We start from the raw sequence: 25,029 nt of genomic DNA, 5'->3' as shown, positions 1-25,029 counted from the left end.
AATTTTCTTTCTTTTCTTCTTTTTTCTTCCTTCTTCAAATTTTTAGCACTTAAACAAGTCGAATTGACACAATGACTCAAAATTACCCGTATATTTTTTGAAAATTCCATTATACTCGATCCTATCAGTTTTATTTTTATCTCGTAACGAAGAGAGGACAGTCTCCTTCAGATTCATATCAAATACATTGGAAATTATATATCAAATGTTATTTATGACGTATTATTATTTCACATTAAAGGATGAGAAGAATAAAAGTCACGAAGCGATTAATTTTTCCACAAATGGCAAACTCGAGGGTTAACATACATTTAAAAATTATTATTTTTAATCCAAATATTAGTAATCCAAGCTTTTCCTTTTTGCGGCAAAAGCGAAAGATGATCATTATTGCAAAAAGTCATTATAAATTTCATTTTACTTAAGCTATCACGTATAAATAAGAATTATTGTTAATAATTCATATTTCTCGTTCTCCTTTATCCTATTACGAGAACAAAATTGCAAAGCATAATTCCAAATGAAGCAAAGTTACTCTCAAGCTGGTAATAAAGAGAAATCATAAAGTCAAAGGAGAAAGGATAAATAGCGGAAGAAAGGTGGAAAATCAAGATTCACTCGTTCTCAAGCTGCCTGCTTTACCCTCCTCTGATCCTCCATTTATTTTAACCGCTGTAACTCTATAAGGCAACGATCGCCGGTGCACGAAAATCGACTAAGCCTAATTAACAACCATCTCGTGTATATTATGTATAAATTCGTCGAAGCCTAGTCGAACGAGCGAACGATGCTTTTTCCACTTCAACAAAGGCTCGACCATTAAGAATCAGTTCACTGTTTTTTGATATCTCGAACGTATTAAAAAAAAAGAAAAAAAAAAGAAAAAGAAGAAAAGAAACAATTTTATTTCATCATACATGATGCAAGCTAAAGACAGATGTCGACAAAAAATATTTTTGTGCAATAAGTATAATTATGATTTTGCGCAATAAGAATGTAACAAGACCTTGTTTCAAAATCATCACTCATCAATTATGGATGTTTTATTAATAATTCTTGATATATAAGATTCGTAAATAGAAACGTTATTTGTTGTAAGTTTGCTTTACAAAACTAAATACGTTATTTTGAATATATGGAAACTCGATGAAATATCGTTTACAGATTACTCGTTAATAATATCTCTAATAATTTAAAAAAAGAAGAAATAGGAATTTCAATTATTCTATCATCTGTGATAATTTTAATGACGCTATCGATATATCGTATTACGGATAACGATATCGATAGTCACAATCTTAACTTGTCTGATTAATAAAATAAGAATAAACGAATATAGTTACATTGAACGAAAAAAATATAATTTACCGTTTTATTTCATTTAATATTTTTTTTTTTAATTTCAAAATTGTAATACAAATAGATCCTCGCCACCAAGCTCCTCCAGATTAGAAGAGACACATTTGTGCCACGATTTCCTTACACTTTCTTACACGGATTTGCTCGAGGAAGGCTGTCAACTGTAGGAAAGGCAGCTGTGTCAACGAAGTGTTAAACGAATTCGTTCCTAATGCGTTTATTCTTTCAATTGGCGTTTGAGAAGGGTGCAACACCTTTCTCTGCAAACACATCTAATCCTTTACGATATCAAGATCGGTGTTTTCTTAATAAATATCATTTAATTAGATCCTTTAGATGCGGAGGGCAAAATGGAATTACAAATGGCCGCCATTTACAAATGGCGCGATGTTGTCGCGGGTTGTAATTAAGCGGCGCGGGTTTGTAAAATTCATGGCGGTTTTACATAGTGGTTATCGCCGATATCGATCTGGTCGTAGGTGGCGGTGTCGCAAAGAATTATTAGATACACTCGACCACGATATTAAATCGTCAATGCGACGCGTGATTTATGGCGTCGCGTGAGAAGTAAGAAGAATAATAGCAGCGTTGGAAACAGAGGATAAATCTGTTATGCTCTCGTGTTCGAAATTCTCTTGATTGAAACGAGCCACCGACTAATATGCAATTAATTACCTTAATTCGAAACACATTAATCCGCTTATTAATTCCTATTCAATCGGCGTCAATTGTCGGGGATAATCATAAGTATTGGATGAATATAGCGTGGAACTAATATTATCCGAACTAATTGAAATGAGAAACTCATTCGGGTATTCGAGGGAATTGAATTGACGAATACGTCACGAAATTAAATTTTTACACGTGAATATATAATAGTATTTAACTTTTAGATGTCTTGAAAAAAAAAATATGGATATTATAAAATTTCTCTCGGATTATTTGTTTTAATATTTTATTTTTGTAAGAATCCGTTCGTAAATCGATTCGATTTATTATCATTTTCTATAGAAAATTTCATTTTGTTTCCGAATTACGTGTTACTTATTTTTTATATCCTTTTTTTTATAGATAAGAATAAAATTCAAGACACATTGAATTCGTATCGTATTGATGATCAAATGATAATCGACTGTTTAAATAATTTCCATAAATACATGTCTATTAAGTTGCATGGAAAGTGATGAATAGTTAACAGGATATATATATATATAAATGTTATATCTTTAGTGAAAATCATATTAACAAAGTTTGAGTGAATATCTTTTGTTCATGATTGAGGAAAAAGAATTAAAAATTATTACAATTAAATTAAAAGGTAACGACGTTAAATTAACGGTATTTTAAATGTAATCATTTCAAATACACTAAGGAAATATTAACAAGCAATTAAATATTTTATATATATTTCCATGTTAACAATTTTTTATAAATTGCTTGTTCTATATAATCTTTTGAAAATTTTAATAATGTCTCCAACAATTTTTATAAATTTTATAAAATTGATGAAACATTATTCGAGTTATATTTAATTGTAATTTCAAATTCTAAAATTATTATCCACTACAATTTCTGAAATTTCCAATTATATTCCGATATACGAATATTCTATTATCTCAATTGCAATTGCTATCTTTGATAGGCAAAAACGTAATCGAATGGAGAAAATTTCATTCCATGAAATTGAAGAAATCAATGAACAGAATGAAACATATTTCGAAACATTTATTGCGATACTGTATAGAATATCAAGATGTTACGTGATCGAGAAATAGCGGAGGAAAACATTGAAAATATATCTTCTCATTTAAAAATATATTCGAAGAAAACTGAAAGAACTTTAGATGGAATTATATTTAATTTTGTACGTTAAAAAATTTACGTACAAATTGGTGGAGAAAAAATTGTTATTCCAATTTTGTTATAAATTAATCATAATGATATATAAATTTTCAAAATGGAAAATCGATCTAACCAAAGTTTGAGTTCCTTCAAAATTCCTTAAATTCCTAATTAATTTGGATAATGAAGAGTCTAATCTACAAAATAAATTTAATAAAGTGTAATAAGACGTATTTTTCATTACTTGTTATCAACAACAAAATAATTATTTCCTCGATATTTCTTGACAAGTCGAGAATACTTCAAAGATTGGTCAAAAATTGAAACGAAAGATTTATCGACTCATATAAACTTCCATTATAAAATAAAATATACTTTTAACACATTTTTCATTCTCACTCTCAGTTAAGTCAAAACAATAATTTTATACAAAAGTATTTTATATACAATTTCTATACAATATAATCACTAAATAAATTACATGTTAAATCATTAACACCCGTGAAATCGATCGCAGTTCAATTTCACAATAGACAACAACAACAATCCCGATAACAATCTGCCAAAAAACTATATATAATTTCCAAAGCAACGTATCAACAACGTTGGACACACCGCTCACTCCGGTTTCACAACCGTCCCAATCGGCATTAAGCGTAATTGGAGAGATCGATCGATCAATTCCACGCGGATAGCCTCGCGAAGTCAAGCGCGTCGCTCCACCTGATGATATTATACGTCGATCCGCGAAACGAGCCCCCCATACGATTCGTTCCAAAGGTCGGCTTGCTGGAAAATCCACGCGAAACGATCCTGTCGACGATCGTGGCGCAACGGGCCGCGTAATTGGAAGCATCTCTTGGACGATCGATCAGGATAATCGCGAAAGGGAACGTGCCGGTGCATCGTGTCAAACGTCGCCACCTGTACGCGTAGCTAATGCCGGACGCGCTTTCATCGATGCTTTCCCTAACCGCTCGGCCCGCTCGCTCGCTCGTGAGAATCGGCCGCGACCAATCGCGCAGATGTTTACAAAGGAATCGATATAACGGTTTGAAATGAGTCTTGTCAGAAAATTAGGAAGGATACAGGTGTGGCTGATCGAATTTTTAAAGCTAATTCTTTGGAAGTTTTTCAAAGGGGGATGAATGGTTTTGGTAACTGAGTTAAAATTTTTGGTAAATGAAGTTTAGGTAATGAGTTTATTTAAAATTTTTTTTGCGCAAAAATTGGCTAGAATTATCCGTGGTTATTGTGGCGCTTTGATAAATTGTTGAAACAAGTAATTTTAAAATTGATTCATGCATGAAGATGGTAGAAATGTGAAAGAAAGTAGATAGTGAGATCTATTAATATCTGATCAATATAAGAAACATTGTATAATTTCAATGAAATTTATTTTGGAGAGAGATAAGTATTTATTGTATTATATAATAATTACAGTTTCAGAATATTAATGATAATTCTGAATGAAGAAAAATAAAATGATAAAATGATTGATATATTAATATGAGATATTTGAAATTTAATAATAAAAATCGGATCATTCGGATACTAAGAATAAGGAAAAATCTAAAGAAACTTTGATAAAAAATTTCTACTACTTGTACACTTGTATACACGTGGCTAATAAAAAAATTGTGATTGTATTATTTTGAATATCAATCAGAACTGCTTATTCGAAAGCAGCTTTATAATTTTCCAAAAATTACACTATCTGATATTATTATTCGAATTTTTCCTTTCCAAGTTTTTTTTTTAATTCATAATAATTAAAAAGTTTTTACAATATTAATGAAATATTCGTGTAATATTTATGAAAATTTTCTAAACTTTGACTTTTTCCATTTATCTCATAGATTTCTTTTAAAACAAAAACAAAAACAAAATTTATTATTCTTATATTTTTCTTTATTTAAATTTAATCCCTCGGTATCATTTCTCATACATTGCATATAAACTTTTTATCATTTCTTTATATTCCATCATCTTCTGCATATGTTATGCATAAATTATTAAATTTTTTTTCATTTTATTTCTTCATCAAACTAATAATAACAAATATCTAAGCATACAGAAATAAACTGTGCGAGAAAATGCTATTCTAAGATCAATTTCTCCTAAAAAAAAAAAAAAAAAAAAAAAAAAAAAGATATTAATAAAACTACAAAGTTAGACAGATAACTATTCGTATGTTATCTAATAACGTAGAATAAACTAGACATGTGAAAAAATGTCCAATCCATATAACACCTGATTTTAACACATGATTTTAAACAAAAAAAGAAAGTTTCATAGTATTTTGTATGAAATCCATCTATTCGTATGTCGAGAAAATTCCAATTCTATCTTTGAAGGATTAATATTATAATTTTTACAAATAATGCTCAAATAAAATGTGTTTGATAGAAATTTGAATAAAATGTAGAGAAGTTCTACAGCTAGGTTTTCTTTCCAATGTCATTATCGCAAATGTGAATATATTGATAAATTGCATTATATACGAATTATATTAATATTTGCGAATACGAGTGTCTTTATCTACGTAATAACGGCAGGACGAAGAGATTGATAGACGTTGGTGAAAAGAAAGAAGTAAGTATGCAGATATTAAGTATTCCACAATTGAACGTCATCTATTATTTCAAGTGGAAGTGGTAAAAACGGGCAAATGACCGGGTATACTTCAGCTAAAATGACAGGGCGTACTACTCGTAGATTGGCAAGTATATTACATGATGCATATCGCTTTTTTTAACAACTTGGAAAACGAAACTTTATTGAAATTTCAAAAAATGGTGAAGATCATTTCGAAGAGGAAAGTAATCGATGAACATTGGGTGTCTAATTTTGGAGAATTGAATTTTAATGCACATCTGTGCTAGGTAGATAAATAGCGTTATTAAATTGATGAAAAGATTTTAAAAGTGAAAAATTTTTGTATTGTGATTCGTTTATTTTGAAGATAGAACGAGTCACTTTGAAAGAAAAATGCAATTCTTTTCAAAATTCTATTTATCTCGTCGATAGAAATTTTAATGTTAAATATACATTTATTTCGAAATGGCATTAATAAGCTGTACCAAAAACTTTTTCGTGGATAAATTTTCGTCACTATGAGTTTTATTCTATCGGGTTTAGCATTAAATTTGATTACTGTTGTTTCATTGCGAAAATGAATAATAATAAAAATAAAAATATATATATATATATGAATTTTATATGAAATACATTAAATTACTTCCACTAATGTTCATATTATTATATGAACATTACCTGATATTTTATAAAATATCAGGCAGAATTAATATAAATTCCGAGTTTTTATTAAAGAATTAATTTTGAAAATTCGTTGACATCATCTGGGAAAACTTATATCGAGAAAAATATAAATAATAGGCATAGATACTTGTATGAACATTAAAACACAAAAACATTTAATATCTTAAATCGGCATAAAAATGACTTAGCTGTGTCACTTTCAAAAATGACTCATATGCATATGCACGGTCGTAAGATATGCAACATCTAATTTCATGGTACTGTCCTTGTTCAATCTATTGCGAACGAATGACTCGTATAGCTGCCGTGCGAATGCTATCATTTGTTTCTATGTTAGCCATTTTAATATGAAGAAAGTCGCTGACGAGAGGCCTTGTATAGGAAATTATTATTTTAAATTTAACAAAAAAAATGCTTAATCTTAATTCGTAAAACACTTTAGAGGGTTAATTTTAAAGGCTAAAAGAAGAAACATAAAAGTTAATACAATAAAAATGTCAAGGTCTATTTGTTAAATTATAAGCAATTGAAATCTAAACGAAACGAGACACAGCTATCTCCATCTTTTTTCTAACGCAAACTCAAATTGCTTATAATTTAATAAATGAGCTTCAACTTTGTGCAGTAAGTATTACAATTTACTAACACCCAAGTTTTCTTTATTTATCTATTTCAATAATTTTATCTTTTAAATCATAATATCAGCGATTTATTTGAAAATTGGAAATTTAATGATAAAGATTGATAAGTGATATAACAGAAGTGTATAGCAAATAGTGTTCATACACGTGAGTAGCTGAAAATTTAAATATTTTACTTTTCAATTGTTTTACATCGATTTTTATTTTAAAAGTAGAATATTTTGTAAACGTAAAATAACATCCTTAATGAAATGAATTTATGATAAAAAGAATTTAAAAAAGTCGTCTTAATTAATTAATAATAAATAGATAAATAATTCCTTTTCCTCTTTTCTCAGGATTTTCAGATTCCTGCAATTTTACGGTAAAACGAAGGAGTGAAACAAAGAGAACTGTATTCGAGACTATCGTATCAAGCACATCGCAATTTTCACCAACAATGCAACGTTTCATCGATACGTATTCGAGAAGCACGGTGGCAACAAGATTTCTCGAGACACGTCGCGTAGTTCGAAGAATCGATTCGTTCGTGCCAGGTTTTTTTCGACGACAAAAAGCTCCGGTGATCTTATTGCGTTGCAGTTGTTCGCACCGCGAGAAAGCAACGATATACGCGACCTTTCGTACGTCAATTATTCGCACGCAATACCGTAGGGCAAAGTATTTTTTCCATTCCAGCCTTCGAGAAAGATCGCGTTTCTTTTCTTTTTCACCCGCGGTGATTCGAAACTTGGTTCCTGATAAATCAGAAGCGTAGGTATCCGATCGGTTCTTTCGAAAATGTCCGCCGGCCATTTTTCGACCAACACCGGTAGCGTTGTAGGTTTTATTAATCCGCTTTCGTTTCGACGGATGGAAGAAACGAGCCCCTCGATCGGCCACTCGAGGCGGTGAATAATCGGAAAAACACGATCGATCGGTGTGTCGAACCGATTTCGGCACGTGTATAATAAAAGTATAACGCTCGCTTCCATATCATTAAACCGTTCACGTACCGGACACCGAAAAAATCTGCAGCCAAGAAGAATTGACTAATGGACATTAGCAGGTGTTTATTTCCAACAGAGCGAGCGCGTTTCTAACTCGTCATGCTGCAGGCGCGCGTGTCCAATTTACATGGAATGCGGTGGAGTCGAATGATTCGAGAAACGAATTATTTCTATCGGCTATTTTTTTTTTTTTTTTTTTTTTATTTTCGATCTCTTCTCTTCTGAGGTTCGAGCCCCTCCATCGAGGAAAAATATATATTTTTTTTCTGCGAGGCCAGATCTCTACAAATCTCTCGTCGTGGCGAGCGAGATCTCTCACAATGCAGAAATCTACGAACCAACTTTGCAACTTTGGGGGATGGATTGCTCGATGATCCATCGAGGTAATTGGAACGATCGTTGGAACAGCGGCTCGTTCTTGGTTATTGGAGGATACGAAATAAGTTTTTTTTTCGAATGAATTAAGGACAATTTCAAATTTGTAATCGAAAATTATTCAAGTTTCTTTTTTCTTCTTGTTGCAAAGTCTATCGACTTGTGTATTATTATTCTTCTAAACAGATAAGATTCTGATACGTTAATCGAAACATGTTATTAATGATTATATAAGAAGATTATTAATTTTTGTTGAATTCAAATCTACGAATTGAAATGGAATTTAAGAGACTTAAGAGACAAATAATGAGAAGTGATAAAATTGAAATCATGTTTTTACATAAAATTGTTTCTATGTCTTCAAAACTATCTTAAATTTAAAAGATATATTGCTTTTTCATAGAAATCCATATATCTTATACACCATTAATCCATTTTCTATATTTTTATTTACAAAAATTGTTATATTTCTCGTTCGATCAGACGATCACGTTATTATTATATCCAAATTCATCCAAATGTAATTATACCAAATATCGTTTAATTTACCCCATTATTTATAGACGCAATTCGACTTCAAAAAAAAAAAGAAAGTCATCCATCTCAGTAATTATTCCTCATCGCTTTTTAATAATCAACAATTTCCAATCTGTAATAGGAAAAAAACCACACAACTTTCAGTCATTATTACTCCACCATTAATTCGATCGAATTTAAATTACTTGCTTAATATCGATTCAAAGTCTTTTAGAGAACGATAACGAACGCCATTCACATCAAATGTGAAATGTTAATTTGAACACGTGGAAACGCGTGTCGAGCGTGGTAACAGACGTCTTTGTTCCGCGCAGGAACGTCGCTTTTTTCCATAATGTTCCCTCTTCGTACAAAGCCCTAATAAGCGCTGGGTAATTAGGTAACGAGTTCTTAGGAAAGAAGCCAACGCAATGGATAAAAAAGATCCGCTTGAACGAATTATTCGATTCGACTTTCTCCTAATTGCCACGCCTCGGCCAACGATACCCGCGTGTTGCCCCTGTTTTCTGCCCTGTCCCCATACGATTGGATTGTTGCCATGAGATTGTTTGCCGCCAAGTAACACCGTGGTCGTTGTGGAAAATGGAAAATCTTTGCTTTACAGATCGTTCTTTTGAAGGCTAATTTTCTTTTTTAGCTTTCATCGAATAATTTCATGTTTCTCCAAGTTGAAGTATTATAATACGAAAATAACTTTGGTTTTTGAAAATTGTCATTATAAGAACGATTCTAAAGATAAATCAATCGATCCTTATTTCATTTATACGCACAAGTTTCTATTTTTCTATTATTTCTATCTTCATTCATGTAAAGCAATAATAACTTTTTCTTTCCTCCGAATTAATCTCGAAAATAATCCGAGAGAATGGGGTTGGCCTAACGACGGTGGCAGGCGAAGGATGAACCAGTTTGAAGTTTGGGATCTGTACGATGATCGATTAAGGGGGGGGGGGGGGCGCGATGCTTTTATTTGCATCATTGACGTCTAAATTGGACGCATGAATGGAGATCGCCCGCGGCGGGTTCGGGTTAACGGCACCATGTTCAAGGGAGGAAGAGTAGACCAGAGGCTGAGATAAGTCCTCAAACGAGCCGCTCGCCCGTGTATCTGCTCGTGGATTCGAAGCGGAGGCCTGGCTCGTCCCCGGGACACTTTGCTTATCTGGCCACGAAAATGGCCGCTTCTGGTTGCGTTCCATCGATCGCTAATCTCTGGCAATTTTCCTCGAGCTTCAAATTTTGGAAATTATTAGAGAATGGAATTGAAATTTGAAATTCGAAATTCTAAATTCTCTCTCTCTCTCTCTCTCTCTTTTTCTGAAGAAGCGTTGTCGAAAAATTAATTAATTGTCTTGATAAATTTTGATTTTTCGAATCCTTCGAATTCAGATAAACTTCACTTTCCTTGTTGTGGAAAATGTTTTTCTAAAAATTTAGAACGTGTCCATTAAGGGAAAATCGAAAATTAAAATTTATCGAATACACTTAATGCAATTTAAATTTATGATAATTTATGGGAAGAGTTGCACTCATCGATTTAAAATACATTTGTCGAAATATATTGTACTCCGATTGTAAATTTTCGACCGGTAATATATTCTTCACTGCAAAGTAAATATATGCAACTATTTCTAAGAAAAACACGCGTCATACTTTTGAAATAAATATTTTTGAATTTTCGAAGAAGAATTTAATCTTCAATTATTAATGAACAGAAACGTATTATTCTCGAATATTACGAGTAATATCTATATCTACAAATCGTTTCTAAATGCCTCGAAGGGTCGATTTGGAAAGTCGTTTCAACATTTTTTTAATTACTTTCAGTATTTTTCCAACGAAAATATCATTGACATTTCCTCTAAACACAATCAGATAAAGAACAGGTATATATAGGAAAGCTAATAAGCGAATTTTACACAGTTCACCATGATCTTGGCAAGCATTAAGTCTTTCCTCTTCGTCGCTCTAGCTCTCAACACCAACGTTCTCTGCGTTCCACCGTGGAACGCGCTGCCCCCTCAAACCAACGGATGGAGTTCGCCCAACAATTACACGTCGCACGATCGTGAGTATACTAATCGTTCGAAGAACAGAAAAAAAAAAAAAACATTAATCCTCGATGCGTTTAAATTCGTCACGAAAAAAAAAAAAAACCAGATGAATTGGACGAGGATAGGATCTTCGGCGGAGAATACGCGATGCAAAATCAATTTCCATTCATGGCCGTGGTGCATCAATTGAGGGGCAATGGGAGAATCTCGCAGTGCGGCGGAACCATAATTTCATCAAGATGGGTTTTGACAGCGGGCCACTGCGTGGCCTCGGGCCCTTACCAATTCCTCGTGGTTTTCGGTACCCGTGACAAAACCGGTATTGCGTATAATTTCTATCAAGGACCCGGGGTGGCCATGTTAACGACCCAGGCTGTGCTTCACCCCGGCTACAGAACAACCGTGAACGACATCGCGTTGTTGCACATGCCGCAGAATATACCGTTCGGAAGTAAGAGGATCATCGAATCGGACAATCGTTTATTGAACCGTCTAATAATATTCTCCCATTCTTCCAGACAGCATTCGACCTATCCAATTGGCGGGCAACAGATACGCGGATGAGACATTCGCCGATAAAACGGGGATGGTGATCGGATGGGGAAAAGACGGGCCGATTGGGACTGGAACGAAGAGGCTGAAGTATACCGATGTACCGATTATCTCGAATTACGAATGCTCCATGTTCTGGCCTGTCACGGAGTCGCACGTGTGTACTTCGGCCGCTTACGATCAAGACGCGTGTCAGGTAAATGGAAACGGTTTCCTTCTTTCTTTCGTTGGAAAAAGAAATTGCACCACACTGTTGAATGTTATTAGGGCGACAGCGGTGGTCCACTGATCGTGATGAAAAATAGGAAGCCTGTTCAAATTGGAATCGTAAGCTACGGAGACGGAAATTGCCCTAGCAGCAAACCAGGAGTGTTCACGAGAGTCTCCAGTTTCGTCGATTGGATCGAAGAAGTTACCAACATTCGTTTGTGAAGGATAATTTATGATATATTATATTGTCAGGATTATAAGTTTTGTAACGGAATCGTGTATCGTGTATAAATGTACTTCTATAGAGGCGATTGGCGATAATTGTATCTCGTATATCTATTATAATTAAATCGATTGTGCAATAATCTTTCGATTGTTCGATTATCTTTGAATTACCTGGTCATAAAATAAAAAGGATCGAAAACGGGATCAATTTATTTGTGAACAATGGTAAATAATTAAACTCTATTCTTATTTTTGATAAATGAAATATATGTAGATATAATAAGATAATAATGCATTATATCCTAAAGAACGATCTGTTGGTCTAAGATTTTCCGATCTCCTCCGATAAGTCAAAAATCTTTTTGCTGGATCAGATCGAAAGATTGTATAATAATTGAGATTTGTTAATTTTTTTTATCACATATTCTTATATAAATGCATGATTACATGTACATAGTAAAATTTAGGAATATTGCATATACAAAATAGACAAAATCGGGGATAAAAGAATCAAGGATGAATGATAAAATTATTAATATGATACATATTCCAAGTAAACATTTTGAAAAATAATAGAATCGTTAATTTGGAAAATTCTTTGTTAATATCACATGAGATCAGCCTTCATTTTTTGTTAAAGTAAAATTACACGGATCTTGAATGATATTTAATGGAATAATATTATATCATTTTTCAAACTTTTCTAACGAAGCCAGCCGAGAATTATTATCTTAATTTTGTTCTCCAAAATACAACAATAAGATCGTGGTTCGATGACATTTACAAAACATTATCAAAATTCCATTACTTTTAGAAAATATTGTTTACACGATTGGATAAGTTCGATTGTCCAAAATATCCAGATAATTTTTATGAAATGAAAAAAAAAGTTTACAAAAATTTTGCTCTTATATTCCATTTTTCCTATCGATTTCCTTTAATTTCACGCATACGTATATAGTCAATGAATCCGTGGGGAAACAACATTACTTCTGAAGAAAAATTCCCGAATTGAAAGTTAATCCTGCCTACTATTATTTCACCGTCTATCCGCCCCGGTCGTTTCCTCGCTCGACCAACAGATTGCGGGCTTAATCGGCCGTGAAAAGAGCAAATCGTTTCGCGCGATTATCCGCCACATTGTCTCTGTCCGATCCTCTCCCCCCTCGATCTCCCTTTTAGCCCGTTCCTTCGAGCATCCCCTCCGATATCCCAGGATGTCGTGCGCTATTTATCCGCCTCTCCAACCCCTGTATCCAGCGGCGAGAAACACGAGCCACCGTGTTTCAACGGGGTTGCGGCGTTAATCGTATAGCGCTGAAAGGTGTAACCGATTCGTGACGGTCGTAAGATTCACGAGAGCGGCAGTAAATTCGTGGAACAGGCTCTGGATGCTCGCCGGAGCGGAGGGTGCGATGCATCACCCGGGGGCCTCGTTTAATTATCCCCGAAGAATCCGACAATTTTCCGTTTTACCGACCCTCCCCCCGACTCCCCCCGTTAAAATCGGACGAGGGAGCTGACAATGTTGCGAAACGTCGCGTTCTTTCGAACGGATTTTTGCAATAATGGATTTGAAAACAATTGATGGTTTCTCAACCATTTCGCGAAGAGTTTTTTTAATTTATGGAATAAAGAATCAAGTTTAATGGAATTGTCGAGGGAAGTGGAAAGAGATACGTTTTATTTATCAATGATTAAATTTATTAGGAATAATTTAACAAGCTTAGTGTGTATAAAACAATAAAATCTCCCCCCCTTATCTGATCTGAAACAGTCTCCTGACGAAGGTAATATTGAAAATGAATCAAGTTCTTCTGGTTTCCAGCCGTACACACTTCCACATTCATCTATCATAATTTATGTATACTGGTTTAACTATGTGAAAAAATGTAGCTAAACTAGTTAATAAATAGTAATTCGGAATATTGTCGTTTTATTCTTGTATTCCTATTTTATAAGACGTATAAATCTAATCTATCTAAGTAAATTGTACCATATATCTATCTGTCTAAAGACGAAAATGACAGGCAATAATTTTCGAAATGTAATAAAATGTGTAACTTATCTACTGATTATGAAAACATATTGTAAGAAGTATTGTTTTCAAATTAAACGATGAAAAAATAAAACCATTGTTTCAGAACGTTCAAGAATACTAATCTAAATATAAAGAGAAATTTTAAATGAATAAAGTTTATCAATATTTGATCCTTTTTCATATAAATTAATAACTACTTAAACTAATAACTTGAAAAAATTAAAATATTTACTATTATCTGAATTTTATTCATAATCATTATTGGCATATCGTCAAAATATTAATTAAATCTAAAGCTATTTTTGATGATTATTATATTAAAAAAGGCAATAAATAAATCGTTAATTAAACTATTATCTGAACATTCATAAACGATTAGTATCGCAAAAGTGTTACCATTAAATCTATTTTTGGATCAGAATTTTATCCAACTTTTCGGTGTCATCTTCGCGAGTGAAAGAAGTGAGTGAAAGAAGTTCGATGTTTAATAATCAAATAGACGTGTGTGCTATACTTTTTTAAACACGGAGAACCGTCTCGGTCTACGCGCAAAGATCGGCAAAGGTCGAGACGGGCCGAGGCTGGCGCGAAGTTTAATTATCTTCCAGGAATTTAGTAATTTTCCGTTTTCCAACGTGCTTCCAACCGCTCGGTTGTTTATATATTGCTCGACCTCTCGTCGTCTCACGTTGTATCACGATTTTCAACCCCGTTGTAAACGACATAAACCTCTTTCGAAAGAAAAACCGAGGATGAAAGACAGGGGAAAAAAAGAAAGGAAAAAAAAAAAACTTCCTCCCTGGAAAGATTCCAGATAACAGTGCAAACAAGTGTTTTAAACGCCCAAGGGCGCCATTTAATTATTCCACAGGAATTCAGCAATTTCCCGTTTTATCGCCATCTTTTCTCAACCTTCACGGAGGGCTTCTTCCTCAGAAAACAGGAAACGGTCATTTTCGCCCGAACCTATCGAGATGGGTAGCGAGGGAGCGAGAGCTTATTCGTCCTTTCGACTCGATCACGGGGCGAGCACACTTGGGAAAAGTAGTTTTTCGAGCGGCGCAACACAATGGCCGGCGGGGACATGTTGGCCGCGCAAAATAAATGGACCGATTTATGAGGCCTCCAACGTACGCTTAATAAAATCTCAGCTATGTCGATACGTTTTCCTCGGACGTTCAACCATCCTCCTCCGCAAAGAGGTTATCACTCGAGACGGCTGTTGAGAAGATTGGTTGAGATCGAGTGTTTTAAGTCTTGCAATTTTATTTTCTTTCTTCCTGTATGGTTGCATGGCGATTTCCAACCGTTCGCACTTGAAATACCAACTGTACTGGAATGAATTCTTACGTTGTGGATTAATCTTTGACGCGTTACCAAACGTATTTATAGCTACTTGCTGTGAAAATCTCGGTTGGGCGGAAAATTTTGATTTTAATGAGTTTTCGAAAGAATTTCGCTCGAGGATATTTTTTTACGAATAAAGTTTTTTTAAATCTGAAAGTTTTGTAATATTTGAAATTCTGTCTCTCTGCTATATGAAACTATGTTATTTCAAAAATTCGCGTAAAAATAAAAATGTCTGTTATATAGTAGTAGTAATAGTAGTATTTTGTGGTAACAGCATTTTCGAAATTTTAATCTATCACCGTATATTTTATTATATATATATATTTATATATAGTTTTATTTACAACAAGCATTCAAATATTTTTTGTGAGCCATCATTAATGAATACAAGAAATATTTTTTGAAGAATTTAGATAGAAACATCCATTGTGAATATTTAGATATTATATAAAGAATGTGCAATGAAAAATTATAATCAGAAGATTGTAATATTTCATTAAAAAAAAAAAGAAAAAAAAATGTTGATATAGTAGTAGATAGTAATAATAAATATGGAGAAAGGAAAAAAGAAATAAGTTATTTCTGCGATACTTGAGATCGAAAAGCATTGAGTTTCATCTAGAAAATTGTTTTAAACGGTATATTACATCGTAAAACACGATGAAATATAAATGCACAGTAATAAACTGATAAAAATCTCGTGTTTCTTATTCACAATAACCTATTAATGTGCTGGTCATTCGTGTCCAGGCACATTTAAAATGATAGACACTTTTTCATTTCATATAGAGTATTAATTTATTCGTGGGATACTTTTAGAGAATTAATTCTATAGATATATAAAGAAATATTGATTGAGATTGGAATTATTATAAGCAATTTAAATTGAAGCAAGACGAAAATGAAGTAAAACCGTTCTATCTTTGTCGTTAAATATTCGCCTCGACCGATATTATTTTAATATATTAATTTTGTATATTTTTATTAGAATCGACTTTTTAAAACATATTGTATTTTTTATAAATATATTGTTGTTTTTAATAACATTAAAAAAATGTTAAAACGCATGAGTATATTTACAATAATGGTTTAATAGATCAATGTATAAAAAATTTGTGGAAAAAAATTTATTTGTTTAAATAAAATTATATGATTTTTTAATTAATATAATAAATATAGCTTGTTATTTAATTTATTTAATTAAAAAATATATAATTCTATTAAAAAGATGAATTTGATATTCATATGTCTTTTTCTTGTTCAGATAAAAGAAATATAACGATATTAAATTATATTATTATATTTAAATTTTTTATTCTAAATTTAATTTAACAATATATATATATATTGTTGTTTAAAAATCATTGTTGTTTATTTGAGATAATCGTTATAAAAATATTTACACAGTAAAGAATGTATTTAAATCCATAATTGATTTTTTTTGCTCTAAATTTAACTTTCAATTAACTTTCAATTTCAAGAATTGGTAGAACGCTCTCAAACGTAATGGATTGATCGAAATATTATAAATTTTTAAATTTTAAATGTTTAAATTTTGTTAGATGTAGAAATAAGGAATAAAAGAAAATAAATGATACGAAAAGATTCTTAATGTCGAGCATTATAAAGTGGAACTTATAAAGTAGAACAATTATTTTTAATCTTCTTTTGAATTGAGAACCTTGAACTTTTCGCATTGTTGAATATGTCACAAGTGATGTTCGAGAATAAATAGCATATAAAAGAGAAAGATACATAGCGCTATTTCTGAGATTTTTATGCCATTACGTATAGAGAAAAGTATACATATGCCATCTTTGATGTATTCTCTTTTATTCGGTGGAAAGTGTGAGGATATAACACAACCTTTATTTCCACTGAATACATAACACCAACGAATCGACCTCGTTCCGTTCAATTTCAGGTTATGTATTACAATGTATGAAAAACGAAAGAAGAAATTGATCGAAATAACTATGCCCCGTTCTTAATATTTCATAACGTTATTAAGCATACTAGGCTCGTAACCAATCTTATTATTTAAACGATCATTGTCTCTAAAATAGATGCGACTTTCACTACCTCTCTGATTTAATTAACTTGCATTTGAACTTGCATTTACACCACTGACTTTCATCAATTAATACCACTTCACATTACAAATAATTATTAAAAATAAAAATTTTCCAAAATCATTAATTACGAATATAAGTTTGATTTGAAAGTTTTACCTTCTTTTTCTAGACAATGCAACATTCCAAGTTTCGTTAGAGTTACCAAAAAGTTCAGAAGTTTCAAATTCAAGTTTGCCGAATCTGAAAATTAAATCTCTCGTGAGTGAGAGGCGAACTAACGAATGACGAATAAAGCACGGCATACCTTCGATGACGACGAAATACTTCGAAATTCTCTGAAAATTTAGAAAATTCTGAGAGGCGCCAGTAAAACAGCTCGCAAACTTTCCGCATAGCTCTCCAATGACCGCGGTATATTCACCCCAGAGAAGGTCGCCCCCCTCTTCCGCCACCCTTCCCAATCCCAGTGTCTAACACACGCTGGAAGCCAACCATCGCCCCACCACCATTGTGATCAACCATTTGTCACCAGGTCGCTGGATTTCCCATTTTCCGCCCGATTTCACCGCGACGACACTGATACCCCCTCCCCTTTCAGCCCCTCCTTTCCCTCGTCACGCCTCCCCTCCCCACGATGCGTAGCCGGTTTTCAGGATCGCGATAGAACGAGACGGTGATATGCCTATCTCGTCGCCTCCAACTAACACGACCGTGTTACGCACCGGCGAAACCTCATTTTCGCCTCCTCCCGAGCGCCATTGTCATTGTCACTCTCTGACGAATCGATACGAGGCGGTGGCGATAGATACGATGGTGTCGAACTTGACGTTCCTTCCGTTACGTCATGGTGGGTTATGAAACTTTGGGAGCCTGTTACTTCACGATCCTACGTTTTTTTTTTAAAAGGTAAGGCTCCGGATGAGTAAGCGTGGTGATATGAAAAATTATTTTGTCGTTATTTCTTTTCCTTCTTATTTGTTACAATACGATGTATAATAAGCTTCCTCCTCTCTCGTTTTCTTTAAAATTTCTTGGATATATATATACGTAATATGACGTATATGTATATTCGAGAGTCGATTCTAAAGATTGAATCGATTGGTTGTAATTTAATAATATTGAGCTTCAATCGACATTTTTTATATATCAATTTTTCGAGATATCTTACGAATATATTAACGTCGTTTATACGATAAATTTAATATAAATAACTTAATGTTATATAATATTATGTAATTTTCAATCAATATTACATAATATTTAATTGACAAAATGTAGAGACCAAAATAACGGCAATATTCGTTTCGTAAGAAAAGTATCTTCGTTGTATCTCCTTTCTTTCTTCTTTCTTTCTCGTATACAAAACGAAACAATTGTTAAAATTGTTAAATATCATGTATAAATATAACGTATCATCGCATTATACGAATGTAACATCAATGGAATAGTAGGTAATGCAATTGTATTAAAATACATAAATGCTGAAAAAATCGATAATTAGATGTCTCTAATCGTCAGAGGTTCAGAGCTAAAATATTAATATTTTATTAAAAACAATTTATGAAAAGGGTTTTTTTAACCACTTGAATAACATTTTTCACATTTTTCACTTCGATGCAAATACGAATTGCACGATCCTATTCGTAATCTTCTTTTACGATCATTCTACTTTGGTAAAAATTTTACGTATTTCGTGTGCTCATTGCCAGTTTTCATTAAAATTTATAATTTTTTTATTTTTACAAAAAGACCGTTTTAAAAGTTTCCGAAAGTAATATTTTTTCCTTTTCTCTTCATAAAATCTCTTATACGTTTATTAAAGTGAGTAAAATAATTTTATAGTTTATATTACACGCATCGTGCAATAATGAAATTTATTAATCCTTCTTGATTACGTGTATTCTTCTAAGATATCTCGTATATTTAAGTATCCACAATTCCAGTGCATTAAATATTTTTTCAGAATCGTCGTAGAAAATCTTTTTCGCTTATTAAAAACAGAAGGAGAACAATTTTTACGTTTCTATTTAACGCCTACATTTTAATTCTTCCTATTCTTCAACTTCTTAAAAAAAAAAAAAAGAAGAAGAAAGAAAGGTGAAAAGAATCACCGTTGGCCAAAAGTTAATCAAAGAAAATTGGGAATTGTCGGTACTTACGAGCAGCGTGTTTTTAACAATCGAATGCTCTTCCTCTCCTCGCGCGAAATCGGACAGCGAAACCATTTGACCGCGTTATCGTCGCTATTACCCGATATGAAAACATAATATCGCGGGGTAACGATCACGACACGGCATATCGGCGTAATGAGGATCGCGTGTGCACCCTGCCCCGCCAATGCTCGAGTGTCGGCTACCGAAGGTTGCTACCAACATTTTCCTTGTCTTCTGCTACCTTCTCTACCCCTTTCGACCCCCGCTCCAGGCCCACCCCTCGTCCTATCTCCTGCAATATCCGCTCTTTAAGGGTGAAACGCGATACCGCGCGCGCGGTTCGTTCGATATCTCGTTATAATGTGGCAACAGCTAACACTCGTTAACCCCCGCAGGGGAAATCTTGCTCTAGTTCAATCATGTAACAATATCCGCGTCCTAATGCGCGCTCGAATTTTACTCGAAAAAGGCGAACGAAGCGGATCGCTAAGACGAAATTGCAGCCGATCGTGACGATTAATAAGAGAAAGTGTTTCGGGTGAAATTTGTTAATGTAAAAAAAAGGGATTGTGTTGTGTTGTATTTATTGGGGATTATTTGTGCAACGTACTCGGGCAGTGATTCAAATACTTTTCTTCGATAAAAAATCACATCGGTGTGTTTTTTATATGTTTTGTGGATTTTTCAGTTGTGATGCAGAACAATTGTAGAACAAAACAAGCTTTCTTATATTTTTTTTTTTAAATAACTAATTGTTAACGCTTCATTTTGATATGATGCTGAATAGCAGTATAAAAATCAATTGAAACAAAAGAATATTGGTATTGACAGATCAATGATATATTATTCAAAAATGATTTGGATATCTTCTTTATCAATAGTTTCTTCTTCGAAAGCAATATATTGAAAAAAAATATTGAAAGATTACTTGTTCATATCACATCTATTTCTTTCTTTAAATTAAAAATTTCTTCGAAATGAACAATCGATTTGACATTGAAAATAAATAAAACTTGAATAATATGAGATCAGAGGAACGTATTAGCCAATCCATCTTTCAAAAGATTCAAAAAAAAAAAAAAAGAATCAATTTTGCGTGCAGTCAATTAAAATTAACAAAACAATTGAAAATATTCACAGAAATTCTTGATCGAAACCAAAAAAAGTAACCTACAACGAGATACGTTAAATCAATAGAAATATTAAAAATATATCGATGAATATTTAAAATCGTATTCCACATTTATAATTAGCTCCAGTAAAATCGAGATTTAAAATTCACTATTCCACCGTTTCCCTATCTTCTTCTATCTTCTAATAGAAGCCCAGCTGGCCACGTGTGTGATAACAGAAACGCGCTCTTTTTTTTTTTTTTCTTCTTCTTCTTCTCGATCGTTAAAAATTTTCACCGCTCTTAACGACCTGAAATTACAAGCCACAGCATGGCGTGGCGCACCGGTGGCTCCGCTCCCCGGCATCGGCCCTCATTGTTCGCATCGAGTCGGACGACAAGCCGCGCGAGATTTGCCGCGGTTTAATTGCATTACGAACGCGGAATACCGATCATTCATTATTCGTACGCGTATAAATGAATAAATCATCCCGGTGGATCGGTCGTAAAACCGGCACGCAATAATTACCCCGATTAATTTTAATCGCGATACACGCGATTATCGTTAATACGACGATTCATTACTGTTAATAGCGGGGCCGGTGGTCGAGCGTGCCTTTTTTCCCCGCGCGCCCTTTTATTATTAATTGCAACATTATAAACCCGGCCGGATGGAAAAACTCGGCGTAACACGGCTCGCGAACCGTTTACTCGGAAACTGCTATAGATACGACTCTATGCGTATATATATATATATATCTGCACGAGATACACCTGGCTTGCCAAGTATTTCTTATTTATTTCTTCGCCATTCTTCAGCTTGGCCTATAAGATCGAGGTAAGTAGACTGGTTAATGTAACTGTAATGAACGAATAACCGCGGTATCGCAGCTATGGGAATAAGGGAATCGTCAATTAACCGTTCGTTAGACCGGTTTCAGAGTTTAGAAAAAATGGGATTAGGAATGGTTAGAAGTACATTTTTATCGAACGAGCATTATTTTAATAAAATTCGAGATACTTTTTTGAAGATTATTATTTTATCGAATGTCTGAGTTATAATGAAATTATAGAAGAAATAAATTATAGATACTTGTTTTATTGTAATATATATTTCAGTGAAATTGTATAATGGTAATTAAAATATGTATTTGAAATTTATTTATTTGCGCTAACTGTTGCACAATTATTACGATATTGGAAATTATTGTGACGTTCTATTTATTCGTGAAAATGATTAGAACGTCCGATTCTGGATCTCGATTTAATATTATTTAATTAAGAATTTCACGTGCAATCTTTGCATACATAGTTTTAAACGATTATTATACAAAAGAAACTTGTTCAATTTTTATTTCCATAAAATGAAATATTGACTTAGGGCATTCGTTACACGAATTCAATAAATATGATTAAATATTATATACGGGCTACTTTGATCTACGTGTGAACACAATTTATTTTGTACATATGTGAGATCGCGATATATAAAATCAATTTGATTATTAAATTCTATTGAAAGATTGAAGATTCAAAAAAATAGTGAAAATTTTATACATAATAAACGCTCATTGACTTCAACTATTCACGTACAATAGAGGCGTCTATTGTACTGCCGCCAGGGGATGACGCACACACTTTCTAAATTTATTTAAAAATTAATAGAAATATAGAAATTAAGATATTTCAATATTTTCGAACAAAAGTGAACGCTTGCTATAAATAAAACTATTAATAATAATAAAAACTATGATAATAAAAATTAATAGTTATGAAATTACTTTTTAGCAGGGTGTCGTTCCAAGACGGTGAAACGAACGCTAAAACGTTAAGTCAACAATGCCTTTTTTGTTTTCTTAAATATAACTTTCTAACGATACGAAATAGAACAAAATTTTAAATGCATAAAATAATTAGATAATTATTTAATGCTCTATTATCCGCTGTAAATGAATACGAAAAATTTCCATATATATCCTCGTAAATCATTAAAATCAAGATTTTCGGATTACGATTAAATGAATTTTTCTACGCTTTCATCGGTTCGCAAAAAATAAAAAAGATATCACACAGAATATTGATCACGCGTAATCATTTCTAATAATTCGTGAAAATAAATTAATCAAAAAAGAATCAATATCTATCAATCCATTAAATAATTTTCATATCAAATCGAGTAATCCCAAAGAAAGAATCGTTCGCGAAAATGTAGATAATGTAACGAATCACCAGAGTGAAAGTAACGAAGTCTCGTTAATCACGTTGGCTGATGAACCCAACAAAACGGGCGAAATCAATTGAAACGATCGCGAAGAAGCATTGCCGGCTCGGCCACTTGACCACCTCCTTAAAAATCGGGCGGCTAGATTTCGCGATTAGACGGCCAACCGTTCTCCTCGATTTCGCCGTGACCAACGCTCCGTAACCGAACTGTCTAATTAAAGAATGCGAAACGCCCTCCGTTCATGTCCCTGGGACATTAATCTAGAGCAAACATGGCCGCGTACCGAGCGAGGCTATCATGTCTAACGCGTTAATGACTCTCGAATCGATTAACAACCACGCTGTTGTTAATTCTCTTCGTTTTATTTTTATTTTTAACTCGAAAGTTCGATTTCGAGACGTGTTTTTCGGGAAATTTTAAATTTTCCCGCCAAAATGTGTGATTATTTTGCGAAATGAAATAATCAGATCTCTGGACGAGAGAGAGAGAGTGGAAAGAAATCCATTATTTTTATAGTATATAATTCAAAAGTGAATTTGAAAAATGGATTAACTACTAATTATCCTAAATGAAGAATATATTTATGATGATTATTTATAAACAAAAAAAAGAAAAAAAGAAACGTTAACGTATTATCGTAATATATTAATTTTTGATCCCCCTCTATTCGACACACTGTGCGAACGTGATTGCTATCACGTGTTCCACGATGGGGGTGATCCCTTTCTCGGACACCGGAAACACGTTGCGGGCCAATAACAACGTTCGTTAGCGGGAAAGTGACGGTAGAAGTGGTTGGCGTTCGTGCCAGATCGTGATGTCATTTCGAAAAGACGATGCTGCGTTATTTCGCATCTTCTTAATAATGCAATCATACGTTTCTGTAACTTACGTTAGAAATATAATTTTATCGGATCGTTTAACGTCAACCAGAGTTGGACAGACGACTTAACTTGGACGAGTGAGATTATATTGCTCCATCTATTTAAGTGAAAGAAAATTTTTGCAAATATTTGTTAAATATACATATTTGGCTATATTTGAATTAGTATATTAGTATACAGGTTAATTATAACACATCTGTGAAAAATGTTGAACCGGTGGAAAAAAATATTTTTACGTTTATAAAAACGTATAAATTACACTTTACTTTAAAACTTTTAAATTGTAGAGTTTCAAAATTATGGACACATCTAATAACGATAATAAACAATTCCTTTTATTTTATCTTTCAATTGGTGAAATTGTCAAAGACGAATTATTGCGATAAATTTATATAAGTAAATGATTACGTGATATACCTTGATAGAGAAATAAATTTTTCAATGAACAAGTATTTATTTGGTTCGAGTATTCGCCAACATTTACGAACATCTGTTGGAAATACGCGATTGGTGAATATCCAACTTTATATTATCGTGAAAATTGGCCGAGGATCTTCGATATGTAGGATGTCATTCTATAAAATGCATAATAGAATCGTTGGAAAGCGTAAGCGGGAAAAATAGGATTTGCAACCGAAGATTTAAGCTCGATTTAACGATACATTGTAACGATACACCTGTTATCGATTACGTTAGCACGAACATGCGGTTTGTTCTTGTGTCGCTCTCGATGCCTATACGTTTCGATCGAATCCATTTACCGAGGGTGTATCTCCATCCATCGAGAAACAATCAAACTTTCGATCGATTAATGTTGAAAGGCAGAAGGCAGAGATGCAAACAGAGATCATTGAAAAATTCAGAAGACAAACTTTATAGCGTAATATGATACGGCCTAGGCGCAATTAATCGGTATGGAATCATAAATAATTCTGTATTGAACGTGTATACAGAGTGTCTCATGTAATTTTCATCTCGATTTTTTCAATGCTGTTATTCGCGATGGAAAACGTCTCGTATGAATGTTAAATGTTATATTAAGCATATTATAATATTGCTAGTTATTTCGTGAAAAGATGATCGCATGAAGATCAACTTTGCTTCTTTTTTAATAATCGATGCAGT

At 33.1% G+C, this 25,029-nt stretch overlaps 2 protein-coding genes across 3 annotated transcripts in view; one reads left to right on the top strand and one right to left on the bottom strand.

Moving 5' to 3' along the window:
• Nucleotides 1-25,029, bottom strand: part of LOC100868028 (uncharacterized) — a 74,226-nt gene that overhangs the window by 24,328 nt on the left and 24,869 nt on the right. The window lies entirely within an intron of this gene.
• LOC105736729 (chymotrypsin-like protease CTRL-1) lies at nt 10,955-12,063 on the top strand. Its single transcript, XM_086916751.1, has 4 exons — nt 10,955-11,093; nt 11,186-11,530; nt 11,598-11,827; nt 11,899-12,063. Exons 1-4 carry the CDS (start codon nt 10,955-10,957, stop codon nt 12,061-12,063), a joined length of 879 nt encoding a protein of 292 aa, XP_086772877.1.

Source organism: Apis florea, unplaced genomic scaffold (genome assembly GCF_048593485.1).
Source record: "Apis florea isolate Af1SG1 unplaced genomic scaffold, ASM4859348v1 contig_3803_pilon, whole genome shotgun sequence".
NCBI classification, from domain to species: Eukaryota; Metazoa; Arthropoda; class Insecta; order Hymenoptera; family Apidae; genus Apis; species Apis florea.
The sequence above is the reverse complement of the archived record's forward strand: the minus strand, read 5'-3'. Positions and strand labels throughout refer to the sequence as shown.

Excerpts from the sequence above, each read along its gene's own strand:
- LOC105736729 (XM_086916751.1), top strand. The coding sequence starts at position 10,955 with ATGATCTTGGCAAGCATTAAGTCTTTCCTCTTCGTCGCTCTAGCTCTC. Across the intron at positions 11,094-11,185 it reads CAATTACACGTCGCACGATC|ATGAATTGGACGAGGATAGG; the intron begins GTGAGTATACTA and ends AAAAAAAACCAG. Across the intron at positions 11,531-11,597 it reads GCAGAATATACCGTTCGGAA|ACAGCATTCGACCTATCCAA; the intron begins GTAAGAGGATCA and ends CCATTCTTCCAG.